The 14,702-nt window shown below is 42.2% G+C and overlaps 1 protein-coding gene across 2 annotated transcripts in view; it reads right to left on the bottom strand.

The window, feature by feature from the left end:
• The window catches only part of LOC127629279 (copine-9-like), a 102,682-nt gene that overhangs the window by 8,268 nt on the left and 79,712 nt on the right, over nucleotides 1-14,702 (bottom strand). Inside the window, exons 17-21 of one of the 2 annotated variants that reach the window (XM_052106439.1) lie at nucleotides 14,397-14,499; nucleotides 14,230-14,287; nucleotides 13,442-13,515; nucleotides 8,889-9,059; nucleotides 411-615 (exon numbers count right to left, since the gene is read on the bottom strand). In XM_052106439.1, the coding sequence (XP_051962399.1) occupies nucleotides 589-615; nucleotides 8,889-9,059; nucleotides 13,442-13,515; nucleotides 14,230-14,287; nucleotides 14,397-14,499 (433 nt within the window). In that variant the 3' untranslated portion in view covers nucleotides 411-588. Of the gene's footprint in view, nucleotides 1-410; nucleotides 616-7,460; nucleotides 9,060-13,441; nucleotides 13,516-14,229; nucleotides 14,288-14,396; nucleotides 14,500-14,702 lie in introns of those variants that run through there. The other variant, XM_052106440.1, reaches the window with a different exon arrangement.

Here is a 14,702-nt window from a genome sequence, read left to right on the forward strand (position 1 = left end):
TGAGTGTTTTAGCACATTGCAATACGGTTGCTAGGGTGTTCTACAGTAGGAGTGGGTGGTTGCAAAGGCACTCTAGAGAGCTGGTTACTTAAGGATACTCGTATTAAAAAAAAAAAGCCCACCCCCAAGTTTCTATAACCTAGATATGGGAAAATTTTATAAATCTGATTTGTTTGGAAAACTAATAGCACGCCATTCCTCAACAAGCCGCATGATCTGAGGCATCATTCCTGTAGGCTACAATATGTAGCACAACAGTCTGAGGCTATTTAGATGCTGAAGTTTAATAAACCCTAAGTAAGAGCGAAAGAGCAACACAAATAACAATTTTCATATTCAGGAAGCTTTTTGACCACTAGAGGACAGTAATTGAACAAAATTTTCCCTTACCAAGTACAGGCAATACCCACCTCACCACACCTCCATATCTGTCTGTCTGTCTCTGAGGAGGATTGGTGAGAATTCTGCATAGGTTCTGAAGAACTGAGTGTGGGAGAGGTGTGAGGGTAAACTCAGCCTTCCGGACATGTTTACTCATATCGAGATCCATGTGGGAGAAGAGCTGCAGGACATGAATCCTTCTGGCTGTCAAGACCCATGGGAAAGCGAGGCGACCTGGAATAGAACATACACACATAGACACGGGGTATCTGCCCTCAGGGTTCATCTCTTGATAAAATAAACACGAGAATGGCCAACGTGTTGCCAGAAAGTGTGTTCCTGAGATGTGGAAAACAAAAGTTCAATAGTTGTGATTTTAATAATACAGCTAAGCTGTGAATCATATCAAAGTTTAGGCTACAGAGACTGCAGCCCTTTAAAGTCAACACGAAACGGCACTTGCAACCCATTTTACTTCAGTAATGTCACATATTTCCATGAGGAAAAGAAATCTAGGGCAGGCTGTTTATCCTTTAGGGATTGATTGCATCATAAAAAGTGTTTGGAGGAAGGTTAGTTCTGAGTTAAGGCTAGCCAATATATCAAATATCAACGGTATAATCACGATTGTTTTGCTGGTGATATCAAATGAAGCAATATCGTGAATGTCACGAAAATGTATTTCCTACTATATGCCAAAAACAGTAGTAAGGGGTCAGAATCCTCAGTATTCGTAAAAAACTGGTCTAAATATACTCGGATGACCTACTACATCCAGCGAAATTCTGAAGTATGCATCCACTAGATACTTTGCCATCCTATAATGTCACGGGAGCTGAGATGACATATTCAAACCGCTTTATAAAAAAGGCGTTCTTTTCTTCTGTAAGTGCAATATGTACCAATAATATTTACAAAGCTTTTTTTAACCAAAACCAGAGTAAATTATTTTTGCAGTTGTTGCTATTACATCATATTTTTGGATCATGGAACAGTGCCCAAGGGAAAGTAAAATTTTATTGGATTTTTGGATTTCAGTCATGATAACTCTGAAAGATTTGGCATGTTAATGTGGTATGACATATTGATAGGATATTGGTTTTGGCATAATATATATGCTAATGCAGCTGCTGCAGAGAAAGTACAGAGAGTTGCTACTTCTAGAAAATACACATACATCGGAGTGAGCATGTGGATAATGCTGATGCTGGTGCACAATTAGACAAAATGCAAGACATGCTGCATCAAGCATGTCTGACAAACTGTTGCACAAACAGACATTACAAACAATCCCCATGTATCAGAACTAGACAGGTGATACTGGGGTGGAGGTGGGTTTCAGAGAAAAACTCTCATAGGGCTTTGCCAAACTGAGCCATTTAAATGTTAGACAAAGAGAGATGCAAGTTGATTGGCTATCCGGTTACAAGTCAAAGGACCAATCAGCTTACACCATGCAAGAAGATTGGCTTAACATGTCACATGAGAGCAAACTGATTGGCTAACAGATAACAAAACAAAGAACCTATCAGCTTGCACCACATAGAGATTCATGGCTGAATTTAGGTAATTTCAGTAATGAAAAACTAAAGATTTAGCATGTTAATGTGGGTATGATGTGTTGATCAAATATTGCTCTCGGAGGATCAAATCTCCTACGCTGCTGCAGCAGAGCAAGTACGGAGACTTGCTACTTCTAGAAAATGCACATACATCTGGAGTGAGCTGAGTGTTTCAACAATTTCAGAGCAGTTTGCGTGCACTGTAAACAGGGGCGGAGCCAGGAGTTTTTCAAAGGGGTGGCCAGGCAGGGGCAAGCGATCAGTCTGTGGTGGCACAGAAATGTTCAGGCAGCATTTTTATATCGTCGGACTGTGGGGGTGGAGGTGAGTGGATACAATGACACCCGGGACGGAGAGGTTTGGCGACCTTGGTGTGCGCACATGTTCAGTTTGTACATTTGTACAGAGATGATTTCACCTCTAAAGATCTAAATTGTGCCAAAAAATGACCAGAAAAATTACTAAAACAGCAATTGCGAGTGGGTTGGCCACCCCCAAACTCCACCACTGACTGTGAAATAAAAGTGCTGCAGGTTCACAAGGTTTATAAACTATTATAAAAATCTAAAAATGCAACATAGTATTATCACAAAAAGGAGATGACAGCATTTCACCATATTTGTAATCAGGAATGCTGTAAACTGTCAAATACACGATTTCATTTTCCCGTCAAAATAAAAGTCCCAGGTCAAGTAAATATGACAGAAATATTTTACTATTGTATAAAATATATCTAATCCTCAAAACAATGATAATTATTATTCAGTTTTCTATTACAATAACTTGACTGGGTTCCACAATAATATTTATTGAGATATACAGTACATCGAATAGCCTGTCGTCAATATGCTGGCAAATATCAAGATATGGGCTTATTTTTGTAGCCATATCCCCGGCCCCGTTTAGGGGCGAAGCAAAAATTACGGAGACTTGCTGCGAATGAAAACATTACAAAGACAAACATCCCCCCCCCCCCCCACCCCCACCATGGAATATCCAATGAAATGAAAGTAAACAGGGTGAATATGGTTTATATATTGCCTTTAAATTCTCTCCTCTTTCTGTCTCTATCATGCAGAAGAATGAAACATGATTAAACAGGATTTGGAGGAAAGGACAGACGGTTGAGTTCTAGAATGATCTCCAGCAGATGTAAAGACATCCTCAAGAGTCACACACAATTAACACTTCACACTGATCACCACGGGAGGCACTTCCTTATAGCTCTCTAACTTTAATAGTGACATCCTCTGGTTCCCAAAGGTCCTGGACATGGTTTGCAACACTGCATTGTGCAACTATTCTATAATGTTCAGTGGGGCTTGTTAATGCTATGCATTAGTATTGCTGTACTGTCACACAAGAATTATTATATTGAGAGTGTTCGTGTTTTGTCTGAACATTGTTGGGGACACATTTTACATTCCATTTCAATTCAATCAGACAAATGTTAATAATGTTTTTGGTCTGTTTAAATGTTACCACATTAAATACATTTCAATGTATCCCTCATTTTGTTAAAAGTAACAAAACCTGTGGTGCACAAATCATGTACAATGGAAGTCTATGGGGCTAGGCATTCTGGAGGGTTTAAAGTAGATATGTACATCTTGTTTTTTTGTTTTATAGTGCTTTTATTAATTCTTCTGTACAGAAAAGTGTGTGATTTGAGCTATAAAGATGTGAAAGTTGTTGTTTTAGCGGTGGGACAACTGTGTTGCCTCATATACCTCCACTGTAGCTGTATTGCTGTAAACATGTTTTTTTGTTTTGTCACGGTTGAGCTTAACAGTCTTTCAATACAACTATATTCATAATCCTTGTAAAAAATACCTATCAAATCCTTTGTAAAACATGTCAAACTCTTCAGATGTCAACACAAGACATTCATGCTTTATTAAAAACACGACAAGGAGATATAAAAGGAACATCTTGGCCTCTAACATATCGATACACAACCTTGGCAGGAATGTTGGACATTGTAGCACTTTGGAACAAGCAGCTGTGTCTACTCTAGCTGTCTTTACTATGAAACAAATATTAATTAAATCTACATTATAGCAACAGTTAGAACACTTGGAATATGATGTACAGTATATAAATATTGAGATCACTTTCAAAATGGTATTGAACATGAAAGTATCCGAGCAACATTTTGATTACAGCAACAAGGGTTATGAATGATACAGCCATACATTGTGGTGCAATGTAATATGCATGTAAAATGTTATTGCACTATTCATTATATACAGCAAAATTAAGATTTACACCAGTGCTTGCAAGGCAGCAAAATGACAGTTATAAAGTTTTAGGTAATCTTAAAGTTGGTCTTAATACTGAATATCAACACAAAACATGAAACTACTTTTCAGTGTAAATAGTATGTATATATGACTAAAAAGATGCAAGAAAGAAAAGACCAATCTCAATTCAGTGTGCAAATAGATGTAAGAAAGAAGACCAATCGGTATTCAGTATGCAAATATTATAATGACGTCTTCACTGTTGATTAGATTTGAAATGGTAAACTGTATCATTGTCAATGTGAGACTGTCATGGTTTAATTCTGAAATCTGGTCTTTGGTTTACAGTAAATAACCAAATGGGCTTTAGTTTTAGTTTAGACAGTAACCATGATTTGCTATTTGCTGGACTATTGCAGGTAAGATATATAAGGAACTTTGTAATAAAAATAAATAAATAAATAAATAAATACTATTTTCCAATGGAGTAAGGAAGAAAAAAAATTTTTTTTGTTTTACATGTCTGTGGAGAATTAAGTTATTTTAATGATTGACCTAGAATCAGTTTTTTATGTTATTTTTAGCGCTGTCAAACACGTTAATTCAGTGCGATAAATTTTACAAAAAATAACACGTTCAAATAATTAACGCCATTAATCGCACTTCCCCCGGGCCATAATAAGGAAGAGTCCTGATAAATGCAAGTTGTAGTAGCACCTGTTTGCTCCAGAGGGCAGTAAGTGAAATTTCTCTGTGAGCAACGCACAGTTTATACAGTGAAGAAAACACTTCAGTAGGCAGAACAACAGACATGCGTTACGTTCTTGCGTTCAAAACACTTGAAGGAGTAAAATCCAAACTAAGGGATCTTAAGATGTGTTTAAAGATTGAGTATTAAACTATATTTAACTTGAAACAGTGACCTAAACATTTTATGTTTATGATGCAACTCTTCTGCCACAAGAATGTAATGCATTTTAATTATCTGAATATTTTTTATATATATATATCATTTTTAAATATTTAAAGATAAATATGTATAATTATATATTGATATAAATATGTACAATCATTTTATATTGAATTATTGTTATATAAGTAGCTTTCTCAGTAAATATTTGTATATGCGATTAATCGTGATTAATTAATCGGGACACCATGTCATTAATTCAATTAAATTTGTTTTAAATCTGAGTCAATTCATTTAAAATTAGTAAGTACAAGCAACTTTATTTGAATAGCAAATCTGAGTTTCTACTTGCATCTACTTAAATACTTATGTTCATGCTATATGAACACCAAGTTAAGTGAACTTAGTGTTAGGGTTATTAAATAAGTTTTGGAAATGCCCTTTTTTAAGAGCCCTCTTTTAAGAGGACTTTAATCAATCAGTTGAGTAAAGTCAAATTATAAGACAAAAATACTCGGTAAGAGTATGACTTTTTGGCAGTGTAGGAATACACTAGCGTACTGTATACTGTAAGCCACTAAAGCCTCTAATTATCACTTCCTGGGCTCTTTAAAAAGTATAAAAACAAAAACATCTGAGCCTGAAATTATTAACAAGACAAAGTTAGTATTGGAGTCTCTATGTTAAGTGGTTCAGGCTGAATTAATAGTATAATATGTGCAGTATAGTTGCCTTGCAAGCACTGTAAGGAATGAAAAATGAAAGATTTCACTGGAATGTTCTGATCTCAGCAAACATTCAAAGAGTCTACAATCATTTTTGGATCCGTAATCAGAATTTAAAACATGACAGTGTGTGCAAAAATCCACCTCTTCAAAAGAATCGACCTCTCGCTCATCATTTTGCTGATCAACTTATTTATCTTTGTCACTGCATACATCTACCTACTTCCTTCGCCCATTAACCTCTCCCTGAATACACCCTGGATACCCCCTCCAGATGAATTGCAGTGATTGGAATGGCACCTCTGTTTCAGCAGGTAATTAGCTGCATCCACTTGAGGTATGCGGAAGACCCCGCGCGCGTTGGCGTTCCCGCTCAGGCATCTGTTTTTGTGCCAGGCATAGCTACTTATTATCTCCTTTCAATATCATGCACAAATTAGATATTTACATACTCAAAAGTATGCAAGCACAACTCATTCAGCCAGTGAGAGAAAGAAAATGTCTCGGCCTTAGAAACTATGTGAATTACAAAGATGCCATTAAAAGGTGACGCGTGCATGCAAGGTGTGTTTGGGTATTACGGCGAATGACACGGCCTGTGCTTTCACTCGCTTATTGTCTGTCTCAGCAGGGGGTGAGAGAGCCGTGCTTCTTGTGTTCCTGGGTGAATTTCACAAAGAAAAGTCACAAAGAAAAGTCATATTTCACCCAACAAGCCAAAGGAAAAAGTATTCAATTAAATTTTGCTAATCGTGTTTGCTAATGCCCATTAAGATGTTTTGCTTTGTGTGACTTTATTTTCATGACAATTAGGCACTTTTTCTCTATAATTTTCATTACTGTAAAATAATACTAATCAGAGTCTCATTGTTGATTTTACTTTAAAGATCAGCGTAAATGAAACAGATTCTACAATAATGAACAGTACACTTAAAATTGCAATTCACAAATGGGCTTTTCAAATGGATTTTTTTTTTCCACAAAGAGTAATACGCTTTTTATAGTAATGAAAAATGAAAATCGTTCATAAATCCATTGTTGCAAAAAAATTACCTTTGAACTGAATGTGACGATTTTTTGTTTTGCATAAAATTTGCATAGAAATTTGTTTTTTCATGAAAAAACGAGCTCATGAATAGAGCTTGTTGTGTTCGAACAAGATTATTTTCATTACTGTATTATAATTAAAAACAAATCACATTAAAGACATTAGAATAGGTTTGATTTTGTTTTTTAACATTACAGAAATGCAAATTGCTTCCAAAAAAAAAAAAAAAAAACCTTAATGGTTCTAAAATAGGCTGCATTTTTCTTTATGCAAAATATTATTTCTAGGGCTGTCAATAGATTAAAATATTTTATAAATTAATTACATGACATGTATGATAATTGCTGAGAAATGCCCCAAATAAAGATAATTTGAAATTGTCTAAATAATATTTAAAATCGTTATAAATATAATAATTCAGATTCAGTAATAAATTGCGGCAGGTGAGTAAACTATTGATTACACAATATTAAAAATGTCTTTAGAAGTCAATATATTGTTTGTTTATTTCCATCTCATTAAAAATAAGTCTACACTCCATAGCAATCATTCTGTTAATTGTTGTCTGTTGTTGTTGAGTTTGTTAATCAATTAATTGTTTATAATTTTGTAACGTGTCAGACAGATGTTTCTACAGTGTATCACCTGTTTTCAGCATCATAATCCCACATTTTAGGATGCTGTGTCAAGTTAAAAGTAGTTGTGTAAATTGTGACCCTAGCACCTATAGCAGCACTGCCTGTGAGGTTTGTTGAGGTGCGCTGACTGCCCCTTGCTGACTTCAAGCTTGAATTGCTCCAATGGTAGTAAAATACATAATTTACTTATAGAATTGACATACGGGTCAGGGAGCATGATTAATAACATTTTTTTTTTTACTCAATATTTTTTTATATAATTAATAGCACTAAATGAACATGTTAAATCTACAGTAAGTCTGTCAAATTAAAATTCGAAATTCAAATATTTGTCATATTTAAGATAGAAAGCTTTAATTCAAATGCTAAAATGTGTATTTGAATTATGGATTTGTGGCAAGCAAAATCGCATGGGCTAAAACCAAACCAAATGAAACAGAATGCGAGTGTCTCAATACGCGTTTTAAAGGTTGAATTTCTTTTAAAATCTGACAGAGCAGTGCTCCTGCGTGGGACCCATGCTTACATGGACAAAGACAGACACGAAGACGCGCTCGGAGTTAACTGCCCCCTTTGATGAAGGTCTTTGGCCATTGTGTCTTGGTCTCTTATCAGCATTTCGCTGCATAAGCATTAGGTAAGTACATACAACTATATTTAATGAAAAACACTGTGTACTGCTGCTATTATAAAGCTTAAGTCCATGGTAGTACCATTGCAACGGTGTAGATTACTGTGCAACACCAAGTTAACAGAACCGTCAATTGACAAGTTTCTTTTCTTGTTTACATTTTTTACTTAAGATTTGAGAATATGAACTGGCTAAATATTTTGAGTGTAGCATTTTACGCATTTTTGATAATATTAAGATATGTTCTTTGAAAAAACAATAACTATAACACTATGTTGTTTGGGTTATATTGATTTTTTGCGCCCTCTTTACTTTAATTTAATTTAAAAATCAGATGTCTTGCAGCTTTCTTCCCCTACCTGATATATGTTTTTGAATAGTAATTACATTTAGTTTCTCAGCCCTAATTGACAGCCCTAATAATTTATTTTTCCGAAATTGGGGTGAAATATTACCTGGACATTTCTCTGCAGTTTTCATGTGATTCACCTTCCCAGTACCTCCACAGCTTATGTTTCAAGCAAGCAAAAACTACTATGTTAATTAAGTGATCACTGGCTGACTATTAGGTGTAACATAACACACTTACAATACCATGTTCCTGATTTTCATGTATTGTTGTGTAACTACATAATGTGCTACTGCTAACTAATGTGATGTGCATCCCCAGTGACTGACTGGAGGTAAGACATGGACATATAGCTGTGATTGCGGTATTAGGTAAAAACTGATTTAGGATCAGAGGTGGACGTTTATCTGTGGTGTGGTAGAGGATGAGAGGGCTGGTCTGGGTTCGATGCTTCTGCTTTTCATGAACGACAGCAGCTGGTCAGGAATCTCAGCCAGTACATCCTTGGCTAGTCGGGCCATACTGAGCACCTGATTCCCAGATCGGTCGATGTAGTCACGGAACGGCACAAACTGAATCAAAGACACAAGAAATAGACTAAGGAAATAGAGCAGATAGCATTTCTGCTTCCTCATGCCCTTAACCAGGTTTAGAAATGAAGGGGGGCTTAGGCAATAAATGCTACGGAAAGAGACATAAATGCCTCTAGAATACAAAGTCCCCATAATGAGTTCCTGTTTTTTTAATTATAATTATTATAATTAACATTTTATATACAGTAGTTCTTAGTATTCAATTCTAGGCCTACATATTAAAGCATAATATATGAGTTGATGTTGATTTAATTTCTTAGGTAAAAGATGAGCCAAACAAACTCTTAATCTATTGAAGAAATTGTGTTATTGAATTGATTCAATTCAATGGTGAGTCACAATACATTTTTATATAGTTATGAAAACATATGTCCTCCCAAAGGTCAAAAAATTCCCTTAAATTTTAATTTCCATTTCTTTTATTTACATTCACAATATCCTGAAATTCAAAAATGGCCAAAATTGCTTCGTAAGATGGGTGTTATGACGTTGTGGAAGTAGACACAGGACGAGGATCTAAACGCAGCAAGGTTTATTAAAATAAAGGGGCAACACAAAATAACATGAACAAAAGGAAACATCCACGATGGGAAAAGGTAAACAAAACACGAAAGGCAAACAAAGGGTTAACATAACACGGACGGCATACACGGGGATAACTGTGACGAAAACAACGATGGAAGCATGGGAAACCGGCATCTACATACAACAAAGGCCAACAGGGGAAAGGAGAAACAAACAGGGTTAAATACACAAACACAATGAAGACTAAACGAGACACAGGTGAGAACAATGAAGAGTGCAGGCAGTGAGAGAGGCCAGGAATTGTGGGAATTGTAGTTTAACACACGGACAGTGAGACTCAGGGCGGACAACAGGGAAAACGTGACATGGAGCGGGATAGGTGACGGGTGAAATGGAAACCACGGAGCGGACAACAAGGAAACGTGAAATCAACGTGATAGTGAAACAGAGAACAGAGGGCAGACAACACAGGAACGTAACATAACCCCCCCTAAAAGGACCGGATTCCAGACGGTCCTAAAGCAAAAAGAAAACCCACACAGAAGAACAAAAACAAAAGATCCAAGGAGTGAGGGGGTAGACCCGGGGGGACACAGACAGAGAAAAGGGAGCACAAGGGGCACAGAGACAGACCAAGAAGGCACAAGGGACACGGAGACAGACCAAGGGGGCACCAGGGACATGGAGACAGACCACGGGGGCACAAGGGGCAATTAGGCAGTCCACGGGGGCACAAAGGGAAATGAGACAGTCCACGGGGGCACAAGGGGCTATTAGGCAGTCTACAGGGGCACAAGGGGCTATTAGGCAGTCCACGGGGCACAAAGGGACAGGTTTAGGAGGCCAGGGAGGCATCGACCGGGCAGGGACAGGTCCAGGAGGCCAGGGAGGTATCGACCGGACAGGGACAGGTTTAGATGGCCCGGGGGCTGGCCGTAAGGCAAGGGCCGGTTCAGGGGGCCTGGGAGGAGGCCACAGGACTGAGGCCGGTTTAGCCGCGTGAGGCAGAGCCAAGGAGGACCTCTGCGGCGGAGCCGAGGGAGGCTCGGGAGGCGAAGCCGAGGGAGGTCCGGGAGGCGGAGCCGAGGATGGCTCGGGAGGTGGAGTCAAGGGAGGTTCAGGAGGTGGAGCCGAGGGAGGCTCGGGAGACGAAGCCGAGGGGGGCCCCGGAGGCAGGCCCCGGAGGCGGAGCCGAGGAAGGTTCAGGAGGTGGAGCCGAGGAAGGCTCAGGAGGCAGAGCTGAGGGAGGCTCTGGAAGCTCAGGAGGCGGAGCTGAGGGAGGCTCATGAGATGGAGCTGAGGGCGGTGGCGCCGTAGGCAGCTCTAGAGGCGGAGGCCTGGAAGGCTCTGGAGGCGGAGCCGTAGGAGGCTCAGGGGTCGGAGCCATAGGAGGCGGAGCCGTAGGAGGCTCGAGAGGCGGAGCCGTAGAAGGCTTGAGAGGCGGAGCTCTAGAAGGCTCGAGAGGCGGAGCTCTAGAAGGCTCTGGAGTCTCTGAGAGCAGAGCCGTAGGAGGCTCTGGGGCGGAGCCGTAGGAGGCTCTGGGGGCGGAGCTGTAGGAGGCTCTGGGGCGGAGCCGTTGGAGGCTCTGGGGGCAGAGCCGTAGGAGGCTCAGGAGTCTCTGGGAGAGGAGCCGTAGGAGGCTCGAGAGGTGGAGCTGTGGGAGGCTCGAGAGGCGGAGCCGTAGGACGCTCTGGAGTCTCTGGGAGCAGAGCCGTAGGAGGCTCGGGAGTTGGAGCCGTAGGAGGCTCGGGAGGCGGAGCTGTAGGAGGCTCGGGGGAAAAGGCCGTGGAAGACTCGAGAGGCTCTGGAGGCGGAGCCCTGGAAGGCTCAATAGGCTCGAGAGGCGGAGCCCTGGAAGGCTCGAGAGGCTTGAGGAGTGGAGCCCTAGAAGACTCGAGTGACTTGAGGGGCGGAGCCCTAGAAGACTCGAGTGACTTGAGGGGCGGAGACCTGGGAGGCTCGAGAGACTCGAGAGGCAGAGCCCTGGAAGGCTCGAGAGGCGGAGCCCTGGAAGACTCGAGTGACTTGAGGAGCGGAGCCCTGGAATGCTCGAGAGGCGGAGCCCTGGAAGGCTCGAAAGGCTTGAGAGGCGGAGCTCTGGGAGGCACGAGAGACTTGAGAGGCGGAGCCCTGGAAAGCTCAGAAGGCGGAGCTCTAGGAAGCTCGGAAGGCGGAGCCCAGGAAAGCTCGGAAGGCGGAGCTCTGGAAAGCTCGGAAGGCAGAGCTCTGGAAAGCTCGGGAAGCTCGGAAGGCAGAGCTCTGGAAAGCTCGGGAGGCTCGGAAGGCGGCGCTCTGGGAAGCTCGAGAGGAGGAGCTCTGGGAGGCTCGAGAGGCACTGACACTTGGACAGGCATGACCACTGGCGCTGGCTTTTGGACGGTCATGGCTACTGGCATTGGCTCTTGGACGGTCATGGCTACTGGCACTGGCTCTTGGACGGCCATGGCTACTGGCTCTGGCTCTTGGATGGCCATGGCTACTGGCACTGGCTCTTGGACGGTCATGGCTACTGGCACTGGCTCTTGGACGGCCATGGCTACTGGCACTGGCTCTTGGACGGTCATGGCTACTGGCACTGGCTCTTGGACGGTCGAGGCTACAGGCGCTGGCTCAGGGATGGTCGAGGCTACAGGCGCTGGCTCAGGGACGGTCGAGGCTACAGGCGCTGGCTCAGGGACAGTCGAGGCTACAGGCGCTGGCTCAGGGACAGTCGAGGCTACAGGCGCTGGCTCAGGGACAGTCGAGGCTACAGGCGCTGGCTCAGGGACAGTCGAGGCTACAGGCAACGCTGGCTTGCTGACCGTGGCAGGCGTGGGCGCTGGTTCGCTGACCGTGGCAGACGTGGGCTCAGGATCGCTGACCGTGGGAGGCGTAGGCGCTGGCTCGCTGACCGTGGCAGACGTGGGCTCAGGATCGCTGACCGTGAGAGGCGTAGGCGCTGGCTCGCTGACCGTGGCAGACGTGAGCTCAGGATCACTGACCGTGGCAGGCGTAGGCGCTGGCTCGCTGACCGTGACAGACGTGAGCTGGAGAGCGGAGGCTTTCCTTCTCCTCCTCCTCTGGGCGGAAGAGGTTGGCAGCGCTGGCTCATCGATCCGGGTAGGCAGGGGCTCAGGCTCGACAGCCGGAATCACGAGGGGTGGTTCCTCGGGCGCGAGATTCCTCAGAACGAGGCTCACGTACTCCCTCCACGGGAGCTCTCTGGGTATCGGCGCCACTCTCCACCGGGATGACGGTAACCCGACCCAGTAGATGGACTTCAGGGCGTCGTCGTTGAGCCCGGTGTGGATGGCGACCGTGGAGAAGAGTCGTGAGTACTCGCGGACGGGGAGATTTGCCCGGGACAGTTAGAGGAAAACGGCTGCTAGATCCATTTGGCGGTTGGTCTTTCTGTTATGACGTTGTGGAAGTAGACACAGAACGAGGATCTAAACGCAGCAAGTTTATTAAAATAAAGGGGCAACACAAAATAACATGAACAAAAGGAAACATCCACGATGGGAAAAGGTAAACAAAACACGAAAGGCAAACAAAGGGTTAACATAACACGGACGGCATACACGGGGATAACTGTGACGAAAACAACGATGGAAGCATGGGAAACCGGCATCTACATACAACAAAGACCAACAGGGGAAAGGAGAAACAAACAGGGTTAAATACACAAACACAATGAAGACTAAACGAGACACAGGTGAGAACAATGAAGAGTGCAGGCAGTGAGAGAGGCCAGGAATTGGAGACAAGGAAACGTGAAATCAACGTGATAGTGAAACAGAGAACAGAGGGCAGACAACACAGGAACGTAACAATGGGTAACATTATGTAGATTGTACCTGGACAATGTCTCGCTCTGCAACACGTCCCCTTGAGGACACTCTGACCTCGTCTCCATCCAGCTCTTCCATAGCTATTACATAAAAGACAGAATAGTTACATCACCTGATATCTTGTGCTTGTTTTGAGACCATTTCTGGCAGTAAAAATTCATAGGGGGGAACTCATAAGAATGAATTGAGGGTTTATTTGCATGCGCTGTCTGCATTTTTTCAGTGCCAGATTCAATAAAGGAATTATGCAAATAAAGTAACGGTGCAACTGCACCCACAAAATGTGTGCTGAACGCAATTTGCACAGCGCAATTCCCCATCTTGTAGACTGGTTCGGTGCTAAATTGTGGAGACTGTAGTGGACTACCGTGATCTGGCATTCTTTAGTCCACCACTCTAGTCTTTAAAATGTTGAAAGTGAGCTTGACTATTTTTGGCATCTGGATGCCAGTTATAATGCTCTTCTCCATCATTTGGTCATCATTTGATAGAATTACTGCTACACAAAATTGTTAACCACCTGCTTTCTGCTAGTGATATTAGTGCAACGGTAATTGCAGCAGGCGAATAGCGCTGATTTTTGTGAATAAGGCGCAATCTGTACAGTAAACTAAGCCTAATTTACATACATTTTCATTTAATTACAGCACAGTGCTATTTCAGTGCATTTAACTTGTAGTTAAACTACACTGTGGGTGGTTAGTGAATAAGACGCAAGTTTTTGTGGTGAAATACAGCACACAAAAGTGGCGCAACTGTTTAGTCAATTCACCCCATAAAGTCCATAATCTCACCATCAAATTCAGCAGGGCCAACTCCCACAATTATGATGGACATGGGCAGGGACGCAGCCTGTAATCAGAGAAGAGGGAAGAGGTGGCAGTGTGTGATTAGTGCCCTGCTGAAAAGATTATTGTGTTTACTGAACACCACGAAGGTCTAGCGAGTGAAAATGACTCACGGTGACCACGGCTTCTCGAGTCTGCACCATATCGGAAATGACTCCGTCTGTGATGATCAGCAACACAAAGTACTGAGAGCCATCTGTCACCTCTGCTGCACTCCTGCGGATTTAAAGTACCATCTTAGATTTAAGGGAGTCATGACATGAGAAATAATATTTTCCTAGATCTTTTAACACAAAAGAGGTCATTGTACAGTAAAAACACACTGTTAGTTTCAGAGCTCAAAAATTCCTCACTGCAAAAAGAGCATTTGTCGAAACCAAGCTGCCAAAACGACTCATTCTCTAATCCCTCCACATTAT

The sequence above is a fragment of the Xyrauchen texanus genome, chromosome 35, assembly GCF_025860055.1.
Source record: "Xyrauchen texanus isolate HMW12.3.18 chromosome 35, RBS_HiC_50CHRs, whole genome shotgun sequence".
Taxonomy (NCBI): domain Eukaryota; kingdom Metazoa; phylum Chordata; class Actinopteri; order Cypriniformes; family Catostomidae; genus Xyrauchen; species Xyrauchen texanus.